This window comes from Populus alba, chromosome 2 (genome assembly GCF_005239225.2).
Source record: "Populus alba chromosome 2, ASM523922v2, whole genome shotgun sequence".
In the NCBI taxonomy this organism is placed as follows: Eukaryota; Viridiplantae; Streptophyta; class Magnoliopsida; order Malpighiales; family Salicaceae; genus Populus; species Populus alba.
The window spans coordinates 18310753-18325465 of NC_133285.1; the positions used below are offsets into that span (position 1 = coordinate 18310753).

At 26.5% G+C, this 14713-nt stretch overlaps 1 protein-coding gene across 1 annotated transcript; it reads left to right on the forward strand.

Moving 5' to 3' along the window:
- Positions 1-9996: 9996 nt before the first annotated feature.
- On the forward strand, positions 9997-12635 carry LOC118044155 (thymidine kinase a). Its single transcript, XM_035052341.2, has 5 exons — positions 9997-10213; positions 10333-10477; positions 10729-10850; positions 10967-12065; positions 12149-12635. Exons 1-4 carry the CDS (start codon positions 10083-10085, stop codon positions 11187-11189), a joined length of 621 nt encoding a protein of 206 aa, XP_034908232.1. The 5' UTR covers positions 9997-10082; the 3' UTR covers positions 11190-12065; positions 12149-12635.
- Positions 12636-14713: the final 2078 nt, after the last annotated feature.

The window sequence follows — 14713 nt, forward strand, 5'->3', positions numbered from 1 at the left end:
TTAATTGTGACTTTTATCTGGTAAATTAACTACCATCCACAAAATATCTCTTATACATAGATTTTTTTTTTTTTTCCTTGAGAATATCTCCGTTTTATAGATTGAGATGACCATCCACGGCGGAATTAGAGGGAGGCAAGTAGAGCTCGGGTCTTGTAAAATATTTTAAATTATCATTATTATTTATTATTTAAATATGAAATAATATAATATTTTTTATTTTAAATAAATAAAATTTTATTTATTTTATTATATTAATTTTAATCTTTATTTTTTATCTTTCTTATCGAATACTATCAACTCCGTCTATCAAGTATTATTGTTTTTTTCTTTTATATATATGTGCAAATGTGATTGATTATTTTTTTTTATTGAAAAGTGATCGATTATTCTTTTTATAAGTGGTCCGTCGATCTTCATATATTGTTTGGTATCCCACATGAATTTGTCGAATGTCGATGCATATTTTCATTATTTCTTTGATAATCTTCCTATAAATATGTTTATTGCTTTTAAATTCTACCAACTACCTAACCAAGCTACAGTTTACCGACTAGACTGGTGTCCGTACACGGGAATACATTATTTTTATATTAAAATATTTAGATGATAGAAACATGTTATTAAAAAAACAAATCAACTAATAAGTTGGTTTTCTTTGTGCAGAATTGTATTATTTTTCTAGTAAAATATTTAGATGTTGGAAGTGTAATTTTAAAAAAACAATCAACCAATTAAATAAGTTAGTTTTATTTGAATTATATTGAGAAAAAAAAACAACAATAACACACAAGAAAATATATATAAAAAAAATGATATGATAACACAGAAAAAAAAACCTTTTTTCAATAATAAAAGGACGGGTTATTTATCTAATTGTATTTAATAAATTTATTTATTAAAATCAATTTGTAATAGAAATAGATACACACATGAAATTTATTGAATAAAATAAAATAAAAAAATATTATGCAAGGCTGCATATATTAAAAATATCATAAAAAATAAAGATTTAATCTATATAAAATATTTAAAAAAATACAAATGAATCATACTAACCTCTTAAGAAAATTAAACCCACCGAATATAATTAAGAAATCTAAAAAAAAATCACAAAGAATGATATTAATTAAATCATAAATTTAAAAGTTATTTAAGAAAAAACATGTAAAAAAAAGTATTAGTAAAAAAGAAAAAATTGAAAAAAAAAAAGTTTGGTACAAAAAATGAATTTTAAAAAATTAGAGGGACCATTACCTAATAGCCAAAACATATAGGCACTAGAATGAACTTTGCAAACAAATTTCAAAGTCATCACATATTTTGCTTGTTCCTTTCACTTAAGTTCTTTGTCTTTCAATTCAACTATCCCTCCCAAAAAAAATATGTAATTAGGTTCTAATTTGAGTTCCAATTGCTTAATTATGCAAAGTAAAAAAGTTTAAGGATCAAATTGAATTTTTTTTAAAAAAAATCATAATTTAGATCCACGGTGATATGCAGTAAAATTGATACAATAAAACTTCAATATTAGAGTGTTTAAAGTTCGACGAGAGGCTTATTTTTTCAGAAATTTTTAGAGACGAGATGAGCCCAATTCACCTGTTTTAGTCTAGTTTTACAGCGCACAGTCAAATATCAGATTTTAATATGAAGTTTTCTTATGAATTCATTAATTACAAGCTCAGGCCACTGAATTTCCAAGGTTCTGATGATTAGGCGGTGGATTTTCGCGTCTGAAGTTTAAGGGTGTTTGGGAGTGTGGTACTGATTGCTTTTCAAATAACTTTTCGTGCCGAAAAATATGCCAATAATATTTTTTCATTTTTTAAAAATTATTTTTGACATCAGCACATCAAAACGATCTAAAAAGTACAAACCGCACTCAATTTTAACAAAAAAAAAATTAAATTTTTTCGAAAAGCCGGTTTGGCCACAATGCCAAACAGGCACATACCCCGTATCAAATTAGGGTTTTTTTATTTATTTATCTTGCAAACAAGTGAGGATCGATGCTATTTGTTTTTCAATTATTTATTTTGCAAACAAATGAGGATCGATGCTATGTGTAAACTTAGCCAAGATATTTCAATTATTTTATTCCCACCTTGATGCCCATTTGTTTCTCCATCGGTATCATCAAATGCTATTCCGACGTGGAATAACATATCATCTTAGCAAAGCAATGCAATGCAAATTTGTTTGTTATTATTTCTTTAAAGTATCAATCGATGAAGTTCCACCTTTATTTTTAAAAAAAAAAATGTATATAAACAATATTTTATATTATAAAGGTGTGCAAGAAACCGGATAAACATGGAATTAAAATAAAAAAGCAACCGAATAAGGAGGCACTAACTATTTGACTTGCGTTTTGCTAGTCACGGATCGGATATTTTTTTCAACAAAAAAAAAATTGAATATGTATTTATCTAACTAAATAAACTAAAAATCATATGTATCAACAAATTTTTTTAGAAAAAAAGTCATTATGGATAATTAAAAACAAAAATGAACAAAATTAACATATGCAGATCAAGATATTTGATCTCGTAATGAGAGTCATGTATCTAATTGTGTTCAACAATTTTATTTATTAAATTATTTTTTATTTGATTAAATGGTAATAAAAATAGATACATGCATGAAGTTGATTGAATAAAATCAATTAAAAAACAATATTATACAAGATTGCACGTATTATAAATGTTATACAAACATAATTATTTTTCATTTTTTTAAAATAAATTTCATTATATAAAACATAAAATGAAATTATAAGTGACTTGAAATAATCTCTTTAGAAATTGAATACATAAAAAATAATTAAAAGAAAACTACTATTTAAAAAAGGCTTCATAAACAAATAAAAAATCAGAGAAAATGGATATTAATTTGAATATAACTTTTAAAAAACCATGTTAACAAAATGTGTTAATTTTTTTAAAAAGCAAATTTATATAAAATGTTTTTGAAATATATTAAGTGTTGTTAGGCTCAGCAAGCTAGGCCAGCGTTGGTGGCCCGTTTAAAAAGGGTTAACTGATGTTTTGCCAATAAACTTAATTTTCAACTCACTTTTTACTCAAAACATTTAAAACACATTGATAAACTCATAAATAGCATTAAAAACTCACATTTAAACCCAAGATTAGCTTGAAACCAAAACTCTTCCTAAAACTTATATCTAGTTTCTGAGGTAATTTGAATGTGAAAAAACACTTAAGTAAAACTCCACTCATCAAATAAAATTCGTTGACACTTTTATCAACCATTATGGTGGCCAGAATCAGTGTTAATGCTGATTTTCTCTATCTAACATTGAAAATTGACAATTCTTTTTTCTCTCAAATCAGAAACTTAAAAATATAAAAAATAAAGTTTTGAACTAAAATTGACTTTTTTTTTTTGTAAATTTGAAAATTAGAAGGACATGATATTTATAGTTAGGAAAAACGAGGACTAAATTGTTCAATTTAAACAAAGGTTGAAAAAACCACCAAATTTCTCTGTATTTTACACTTTGTTCTCGTGTGTTTTCTTTAAATAAATTAATCTAAATTGGTCTATAATTTGGCGGCCACAAAAAAAAAAACGAAAAAAAAACACTGTGAGTGTGTTAACTATATATCATTTATATAGTGGAAAGACTACACGTTTTAGATTTACTTGTAATATAATAATTAGGCATTAAACGAGTTAAAAATATTCGCTTTTATATATATTAGACCCATGTAATTGTTATAAATGGAGCATAAATATAATATTGTTGGGTTGATGTTCCTACTTTTCTAGCGGTACCCTATACTGCTTCATGTGCACATTGATGGTCTTCCCCAGTCATGTCACATCTTTAACGCTTATAAACAATTGCGATATAATCACACCTATCAAAACGGTTGGAAGTGTTATTATAATTATTTTTTTTAATTTTATTTATTTTAAAAAATTTATTAAAATAATATATTTTTTATTTTTTTTAAATTATTTCAGAAATCAACGTATCAAAATGATTTAAAACACAAAAAAATTATTTTTTAACAAAAATATTTAAATTTTTATGAAATGTGATTTACATCACATTCCCAAATTGTCTATAAACTAAAACAAAACATAAATAAATATTACTGTTATATATATATATATATATATATATATATATATATATATATATATATATATATCGGGTTTATTTTATGTATTTTTTTTTAATTATTTAATTTATATTTTTATTTTATCTTCGCAAATTATATTTGTCATCATTGCACATCATGATATTTGCTATTTTTAGGAATTAGTTGTGTTTTTTTTTTTTAAAGTGATTAGAGAATGTTTTAAGATTAAATTAGTTTTATTGAAGTTGCTTGAATTTTTTGAGGTATTTCTTTGGATAAAACAATTTAAAATTTTAATTTTTTTGAATATAAAAGCTCAAATAAGTGGACAACAAGTCGCTTCCCATCCTATTAAAAAAAGAAAAAGAAAAAGAAAAGCAGAGGCATGTGCGTAGGCCTAACTTATAGTTCTAGGTGCTCATGAGTTTTTCGCTTTTAGAATAGTTGTAAGAAGGAGATTTTGACCCGCCACCATTTACAAAATTTCTTACCTATTTTTCTTTTAATTAATTGTTTTGTTCTTAAGAAGATTTATTCAAATAAAATTATTTATATGATATTTAAAAAAATTATTTGGCTATGCTATAATTTTTAAATAAGATTATAGCTTTTACGATAATATTAACAATTATTGTATAAATCTAATATATAAAAAAATGTTTTTCTAGAAATATTTAATGAGAATAAAATATCTATTTTATTATTTTTATTGTCAATCTTTTATATAATTTTCTTAAATTAATCATTTTTTTTTTTTTGTGTACATTCACTTAAAAATGTATAGGCTTGATTTTTATTGAAATTTTGATAAGTTCTCATTAAGAAAAAACTTTGTTTATGGTAAAAAAATGTGTACATGTTTTTGTTTTAAAAAAAAGAAGAAATAGATGAATAAAAAAATAACTTAAAAATATTTTTTTACATTATTATAATTATTAGGAATATTTATTTTAATTATCATAAAAATATATAAAAATAGTTTTCAAGAATTGCCCCGCGACAATTGTGCGGGGAGAAAATCTAGTATCTTCTACATTAAACCTTAAAAATCCACTTGGTATGTAGTCGAGCGCTGATGGTCGTGTCATGTGAGAACGACACGTGTGCAACCCTGATCTCGACAGCATGAAGCCTAACATGGATTTTGTGTGTGACATTCAGAAACCTTGGACTAAAATTTGAATCGTGGAAAGCATATGCAAAGTTGTTCTTATCAATTACTAACATTTTTGTTCGTGCCCCCCACGAATGGAATTTTGGTTTTCTTTATTTTTTAAAATATTATTTTAATATATTTTCAAGTAAAATAACACTTTAAAAATAACAACTATCAAAATCCCAAATATCCCCATAAAAAAAAAAAAAGAGATATAAGCAAATATACATTTGATTGTGGTATGTGTATACTTCTTTGCAGCATCATTTCCCATTTTAATTTTCATGTTCAAGTGTTTCAAATTGTTCCATACAAAAATAAATTTATTTCTTAATATTTTTTCTTCAGCTTTACTTTATTTTTAAAAAATATCTAGTTAAATAAATAAAATCAACAAAACATATAATAATTAATTAATTTTATTTTTCAAAAATAAAATTAAAAAACTACCCAATTTAATAAAAAAATAGTTCACGTGGATTTTTTTTTTAATTTTTTAATCTATCTTTTCTTTTTCAAAACCATAGCCAATAAAAATCCAAAGCATGTTTTCCCATCCCATCCGAGTCAAAATTAGGTTGACATTAGAATTGGATGAAGAGACAAACAGTGTCTTAAAATCAAAATGTCAAGTATCCAATTATCAAAATTGAGACCACATTTAGTGTGTTCGTGTGAGTGTAAATACATCCACTATATCGTGAGAGTAGATAGGTGGCCTATCCAAATTTTTTTCAATGTTAAAAAATATATATGAGACTTTGATTATTGATGTAACCGGGTTAAATAAACTTAATTAATTTAAATAATTTGAATAAAAAAAATGCAATGAGGATAAATAAACTATAAAAAAAATTGACTACGATAAAAAGGTAAAAAAAAGCCAACCTGAGCCTATCTGAGTTAACATGTCACATCTACGATCTGATCGTGTTACCAGGGTAATCTTGTTGAAAAACAAATTGAATGAAATTATGAAATTCAATTATCAAACAACCCGATGTTAAAGGGCAAAAACCAAAAAAAAAATAACTTGAAAAATAAAAAAATAGATGCGAGTCAAACCGAGTTAACTTGTAAATCATGCGACCATGGATATAAGATTGAGATAGCCCCATAAAAATAAAAATAAAAAAAAGCTTGAAGACCAATTCTCAATTAATCAAATGTTGAATGATAAAAAAATTTTAAAAAGTAATTTTTTTTAAAATCAAATGTTGAAGGATCTTATTTGACAACAAATCATGATAATCTCATATAAAACATGATGAAAAAAAAAAATCAAAGCTCAATTTATAACAAACAAAATGTTGAATGATGAAGTTGAACAAAAAAAAAATATAATTCAAAATAAGATAAAAAAACCAGACTCAATCCCACCCTTGTCCACATGCAAAATATGCAACTTGAACATGATATCAAGGTTACCATGTCGAAAAAAAATTAAATAAAATTATGAAGCTCAATTATTAAATAATCTAATATTGAAGGACAACAATAGAGAACAAATTAATTTAAAAAGGCAATAAAACTTATTTGAGTTGACTCGAGTTAACCCACTAAACCCGTGACCATAAGCATAAAATTGAGACAACTTCGTAGAAAAAAAAGTGAGAAAAAAGCATAAAGACCACTTTCTGATAAATCAAATATTGAATGATGAAATTTTAAAACAATTAATTTTTAAAAAGAACCTAAAAAAAGACTAAAATTAACCCGTGTTAATTTTCAAAACTCACGATCCTGATTGTAAACCTAAGACTAGTCTTATAGAAGACAAACCCTAAAACATGGTGAAACAAAATTCTTAATCAATAAGATATTTAGAGATGAAATTGAAAAAACAAATACAATAAAAATTATTCATAATAAAAAAATAACAATAAAAAAAGGACACCGGATTTGATATAAAAATAAACGAAAATTAAATGTTGAGGGATGAAATTAAAAATAAAATTCAATTAGAAAAATAATATAAAAAAAATCAAACATCAATTAAAAGAATGAAAACTAAATCAGATTTAGAAACTAAATAAAACAAATGATGATGGATGGAATTGAAGAAAATAATAAATTATAAAAAGATAAAAAAAACAAATAGTAATAAAAAAATAAAAACCAAATTGAACAAAAAAAATAATCATAAAACACCTTTATATTTTGGCAAGGAAAAAGAGAGAAGAGGGAAGAAAAACAAATTCACCATAACCCAACTGTGGTGTTGTCGTGTACACGTGTTATCGTGGAAGGTGGTATTTAGCAGGCAAGTGACACTTCTGAATCATTTTTGTTTTTAAAAATATATTTATATTTATTAAAATATTAAATTGTTTATATTTAACTTGATAATAACTAAAAAAATCCAGCATGAAAGATACAAAAAATCCCCAAAACTCAACTTAAATAACATTTTGGTTTTGCTTTAATAGTGTTTAATTTTTTTTTAAAAAAAACTATTCTACCCCTGTAAATTTAAAAATAACGAATGAAAAGACTATATTGTGAAGGAGCTACGGTGTTAACCCTATAATTTCCATAACCATCTAATTACAAATTATTAATTGTATAGCGTAGAACAAAACATCCAACAGAGTCAACAAATTGCAATCCCTATTCAGGAAAAAGTGAAAAAAAAAAATATTAATGTCCAAGTCGCAGATTTTAATTAGTCCTCATATTTTTAGAAAATGTACATTTAATCCTTATATTCTTAAATCTGTTTATAGCTTAATTCTTTTTGTCAATTTCATGTTCTTTTATGATTTTTTTTAAGAAATAGAAAAAAGAAAATAAGATGGAGAGAATTTACATGAAAAGAATGCAATTTATGGAGAAAAATAATAATTAAAAGGACCAAAATCAACATCAAAAGAAATTCTTTTTTTATTTTCATTGTTTAAAGGGCACAAAAAACTTCTCGACCTCCCAAATCTTAAATTATGCATATTTGATCCATGTTGTGTTTAAGTATTTTTATTGAGGTCAAAACCTTTATTTTATCAGGTTTTGTTCCTCAATATTGAGGAAAGACATAGAGACTCACATCAAGGAAAACAAGAGAAAATATTCAGTCGGCCATAAAAACACTAATCTTAGTGTCAATGAATCCGTCTTAAAGATAAAAGTTCACAACATATGATTTTAACTTTTAACCAAAAATAGATTGAGACTTGTAAATTTTATTTTATTTTTATTTTATTTGATTTTTTATTTTAAAATTGATTAGAGGATGTTTTAGAATTAAATATGTTTTTATTGATGTTTCTATAATGATTTTTGATGTGTTTTTAGATAAAAATTAAAAATGACGTTTTGAGTGTGCAAGAACTCAAACCCCAATCCAATAATAAAAAATAAACCAACAAATAACATGCTGTCTATTTAAAAGAAAAAAAAACAATTTAAAAGCCAAATGTGTGAGCTTGACCTATTAAGCTTAATAATGACCAATTTCTCTTTTAATTTTCAATTTATATTTTAATCAACAACATGTATCATTTTCTAAGTTGTTTAGTTTATTTTTTAAAATATTAATTGATCTTTTAAATTATATATGTAATTTCATAATACTTTAAATAAATTATTATAATTTATGACAACGAAAATCATATGTATATAATGATCAAAATTAACCTTTAAAACAAATAAAAGAAAACATATAAAATGAAAAGGATGGTTAAGGTAAAATAGGTATGTAGTTATCAAAATTAACCTTAAATATGAAAGTAAAAGTATTAAATAAAAGGGATATTTGAGGTAAATTATTTCCATGTACACCTATTTTATTTTTTATAAAAATAATTAACTTACCGCTTTAGTTTATAATTAATATTAATAACTTTTTAATATATAATTTATTAGTTTATATATTTTTCAATTTATACATTATCTTTTCATTCTTAGTTAAAAAATATCATAATACTGAAAAACACAAACATAACTCTAATATTTTTTAATTTAAAATTCTATTCACGGTGGAATGTGCCTCTACAGGTTAGTTAATTCTAAAAACGGCACTGATGGGCTGATGGCCTAATGCATTCTGAAAACAAAAAGGGCAAAAAAAAAAAAAAGTTGGGTAAAATGGTGGGCCCAAATGAAAATGGACAATCAAAGTGGGCCCAATGAGCCTAACCCCACATAATCAAAATTTCTTCAGTGCATAGTAGACTAGTTGTTTTCTGATTTGACTTAAAAATATATTTAAATATATTGTAATTTTTTGAAAATTTATTTTCAAATCAGCATCTTAAAATTATATAAAAATAAAAAAAATTAATTTAAAGTAAAAAAATAAAATTTAACATTTTCTAATAAAACTTTTAAAACAAAAAATAAATTAGTTGTAAGTCAAAATGTAAAAGTGGTTTTGAAAAAAATTAAATTTATTTATTTTTGTTTTAGATTATTTATTTTAGATTTTTAATTTTTTTTTTTAAAAAATATATTTTAAAAATTTAAAAAATATTTTAATATATTTTAATTTTTTATTTTTAAAATAACAGCTATCAAAATATTAAAATATCTAACTAATACACAACGAAAGATACATCCAGCTCAGCCAGCGCCAACCAGGTCGGCCATCAGATCGCATGACTCATGCACGAGTGCTCAATTTAAAAAAGGAAAAGGAAAAAGAAAAAGAAATTCATATTTCAACTTCCCTCCAATTCTTTTCCCTCCAAAACCATTCAAAATCAAAACCAGCCTTCTTTTATTTCCAAACAGAACATCAATCTCTCCGCATTTCCCATCTTCTCACCTCCCAACTCCCAAATTCTCCCCCCCCACTTCCAGCTTATTACTCTCCCATGGCTGCTTCGACTTCGATTAACGGTGGCCGCTGTGAGGCCGGTGAAGTACATGTCATCATTGGCCCCATGTTTGCTGGCAAAACCACCGATTTACTCCGTCGTATCGAATCCGAGAGCAGCAGTGGCAGGTTCTTCTTCTCCTTCTTCTTTTTTTGGGGAGGGTTATGATCTGGTATTAGATACGCGAAAAGAAAGTTCTAATTTTGATTTTTGAAAATAATGATCTTGAATATTATTTTTAATGTAGAAATGTGGCAATGATCAAATCAAGCAAGGACACAAGATATGCAAACGATTCGGTGGTCACACATGATGGCTTGAAATTTCCTTGCTGGTCTTTGCCAGATCTCACCTCTTTCCATCACAAGCTTGGAGATGATGAATATCACAAGGTTTCTTTTTTAGCGTTTTGATTCGTTTATTTCACAATCAGATCTAAACAGGGTCTATTATTGCCGCCGCCGCCGCCGCTGATTAATGGGTTTCGGAGAGAAGGAAAATAAGATTTTCTTTCCTTTCATTTTCATTTTACGAGTTTGAAAGAAGGCTTGCTAAAAAGAAAATGTTGTGATTGGTTTGATGATTTTACTGCAATTCATATTTTCTTTCTCCTCCACTTCTCATGATCTATGTTTATTGACAGCTTGACGTGATTGGCATTGATGAGGCTCAATTTTTTGAAGACCTTTATGAATTCTGTTGCAAGGCTGCTGATCATGATGGGAAAACTGTAATTGTTGCTGGCCTTGATGGGGATTATTTGAGGTGTTTCTCAATGTCTTTCTTAGTAATTTAATTTGGTTTGACAAATGTTGCTGTTCGACTTTAGGAGATCTTTCATTATAAATTGGCATCTGATTTATATTACCTTTGTTTGGTAGGAGGAGCTTCGGATCTGTGCTTGATTTAATACCTCTTGCTGATACGGTAACAAAGCTGACTGCAAGATGTGAACTTTGTGGCAAGCGAGCCTTCTTTACCTTGAGGAAGACAGCAGAGACCCAGACAGAATTGATTGGAGGATCTGATGTCTACATGCCTGTTTGCCGCCAGCACTATGTCAGTGGGCAAGCAGTCATGGAATCAACAAGGAACGTCCTTTAATCCTATAAGGTTCCCACTGACTCCCATATTGAGGTAGTTGCAGTCATGTAATGTGCTGACAGGGAGCCCACGCGTGGCTTTCCCATTAGTTATCTTTTTTACCTGCAGATTGCAGTTTATGTACAATGCTGAACTGGAGGCTTTCATGGTTCCAGATAAGTTGAAAACATCAATGTACTGATCATAATATATTGTATGGAATGAGATTTATTACATAAAATCTTTGTTCATTTACTGGGAAATTCATACATTTTTCACTGGAAAAGTTCATTATTGGCACTTGATATAGAATGAAGTAGCTCAATCCTCATCAATTAATGATATCCCTGGCAAATTATAGAGCGAGTGAAGTTTTCAATTCATAGAATGTGGGCTTGTTTGAGAGTGCAATAAACATTAGTTTTTAAAATGTTTTTTTGTTTATAATACATCAAAATAATGTATTTTTATTTTTTAAGAACATTTTCTTCATGTGAATGTATGTCATTTTCTTTCTTCACAATTCCACAAAAAACCAAAAACAAGGTGAATTGTATTTTAGAATTTAGCCTCTATTGATTTAGCAATGTTTTATTTTGTTTCATTTACCAATATTAACCTTGTATTTATAAAATGCTCATTTCTCTTGTTTTTTTAACCTTTTATTTTCCGCTCAAAACCTCAAAAACAAGAGAGACATGACTTATGATGAGAAATAAAAGCTTAGTACAAATCTTCAAAGCCTACCTTCAGAGAAACCGGACAACATTGCACAGACAATAAAATAGAGGAGTTCTTCACTCTCCTAACATGATGATGGGAGCTGAATAGGTCTGTTACCAACTATATGAAGAGTTTAAGCAAAAGAGAAAAGCTGAACTTGCCATTCAACAGAAGGTAAAGCCCTCGATTGCATTTCTCAGTGTTGAGCATATTTAGGAATTTGTGGTTACTAAATATTTTTTGATATTTGGTTGCAGGTCCCAACACTAGTTGTTAGGCTGTTATTCACACATGGGAAAGTGAATTCTCTGGATGGGTAAACCTCTTCTTATTCGAGCAAGAAACTAACACCATCCGGTGTTCAAGATCCAGATCTCTATCGAGATTGTTGAGCATGATGAGATGATTTGATAACATGGGATTCTTGGATACAATTGAATTCAAGATGATGGCTAGAGTTCATGTTTGGAAAAGAGATGATCTGATCACATTTATTTTCTTTTTGTAATATAACAATATACATTTTGAATCACGATTGTATTTTATTTTTAATGATTAGCACAATCACAGAGTAATCGATTGGATTACTTGATGATAAGTTAAACTATTACGATATAATAAACATATATGTTTTATAGCACATAGCTTGAAGTTGCTTTAGTAATTGTATAAATTGTTTGAAACCTAACAAAAAATTCAATTGAGATAATTATGAAAGTTCAATGCATTGGTTCATAGAATCATTTATGAGGAAATAACTTTAGGTTTGATAAAGAGTTCAAAATAGGCTTATATTTATTTTTATTCATTTTTGAAACAAAAATTATAAATATTTTTTATATAATATTATATCATTGCTTGCGTCACACTGTATTAGTTTGGATACACACCAATTATCTAAGGTTTTGATTATAAAAGAAATATATGATTAATATTTAATGATTGCGATGATAACATAATATACCAGTAATATTGTTTAATATATATTTAAGTATATATTTTACATTGATGTCTTAAACTAACATAAAAAAAAATAATGTTTTGATTGATTTTATTTGTATGCCTGAATGAAACATGCATTACTGCTTAAGTTTATTTGAGTATTTATATAAAAATATATTACTTGTGTTTGTATGTTGTACAAGCTTGAAGATTTGGACAAGATTTAAGAGTATGGAATCATTCAAATAAATCATTAAAGAAGCAAGACATAGATATATAAAGTGAAGTGATGTAATATTAGTTTTTAACTTCAAACACAAATCATGATACCGTAACAACTTTCAACTTCAAAGATCAAAATCTTGTAAAAACGATTTATTAAATAACTTATAATTTCTTTAAGAACCATTTCCACTCCTATTAAACTTAAATAGATCCAAAAAAACATAAGAAAACACTAAAGCACACAAATAAATGAATCTTTTCGATACCTAAATCAATTTAGTTGACTTAGAAAAAATAATTACTTTTTCGAGAAACGGTTTGACCAGCTTAAAAAATGGTTTAACTATTTTATGAAAATTCCTGATAAACGATTTAACTTGTTTTAGCATGATTTAATTGATTCCTTCACATAAATTTTTTGAAGAGTGTGTCTAATAACTAGTTTGATCTTTTACCCTTATAAATTTCCCTCTCTTCAGCAAAATAAAAACATAACATCCAAGACAAAATTTTAATCATATTTTTATTCTCATACAACCTTTTATAACCTTTGTTACACTCTTGATTCATAAAAAAATAAGGTTGAAGTTTTTTTTGACAAAACTCCTTTAAGTACTTCATTTGTATTCTATATAACTTTGTTAAGAGAGTAATATTGTGGAAATGTAAGTTGATCAGTACTTAAAAATACATTTTTATTAAGGTTTTATATCATTATTTTGCACTTGAAATATCAATAACTCCTTAACTAAAACATGTTTTATAATAACATTAATAATATAGAATACCTTTAATTTATGGTAAATGTTTATCTTAAATGCAGGCCTATCACATAAATGGAAGGATTGATTAATGAGTTTAAGTATTGAAATTAAAAGGACAAAGAGAGGGTTAAACTTAGAAAAGAATGTCGATTCAGTACAAACTGGAAATACTGTTCGGTCATTGGGTCATATCTGGAGCTGTAGATCTTGAATTTAGGTCTGCTTTATATGGATGGAAAGCTAAGACACATGCTCAAAACTTTCATGGGAGTCCAAGATTTAAAAAGGCCATTTTCAAGTTCAAATTGTAGCAACAACAGAGAAGTCCGAATCTGTCCTGCAGCCCAGACATTGTTCAGTGTTCAGCCCATATCTTGAGTTCTAGAAGTCCAAATGACCTCAATTGTTTTTTTTTTTTTTTTCTGAAAAACTGAGATAATTTCCTAGAACTTTCATGAGTAAAATTGGTTCAAACTCAGACGTTTAATTACATGATAACAAAAATAAACACTCACAAAATTAGACGTCAACTAAATATGAAGAAGTTTGTTCAAGACTATGATAATCCTATAAAAAGCTAATCGATAAAGATCATGAAGCCCAATTCAAAATCAGCCAAATATTGAAGAATAAAATTCATAAAAAAAAAATTCATAAAAAATAAATAAAAAACCCAACATTGAAAAATAAAATTAAAAATAATAAAAAATATCAAAAAGAAAAAGAAAAAGAAAAAAACAAGGATAGGTATATGGGTTAACCACTCAAGGCTCGCATGTTTGGGCCTTTTCTTTTATTAAACTAGGTGGGCAATGCATCGCCTCTCTATTCTTAAAAAAAAAAAAAAACATAGACAACATGTCATTTGTATCCCAGAATCAGTTCATTGTA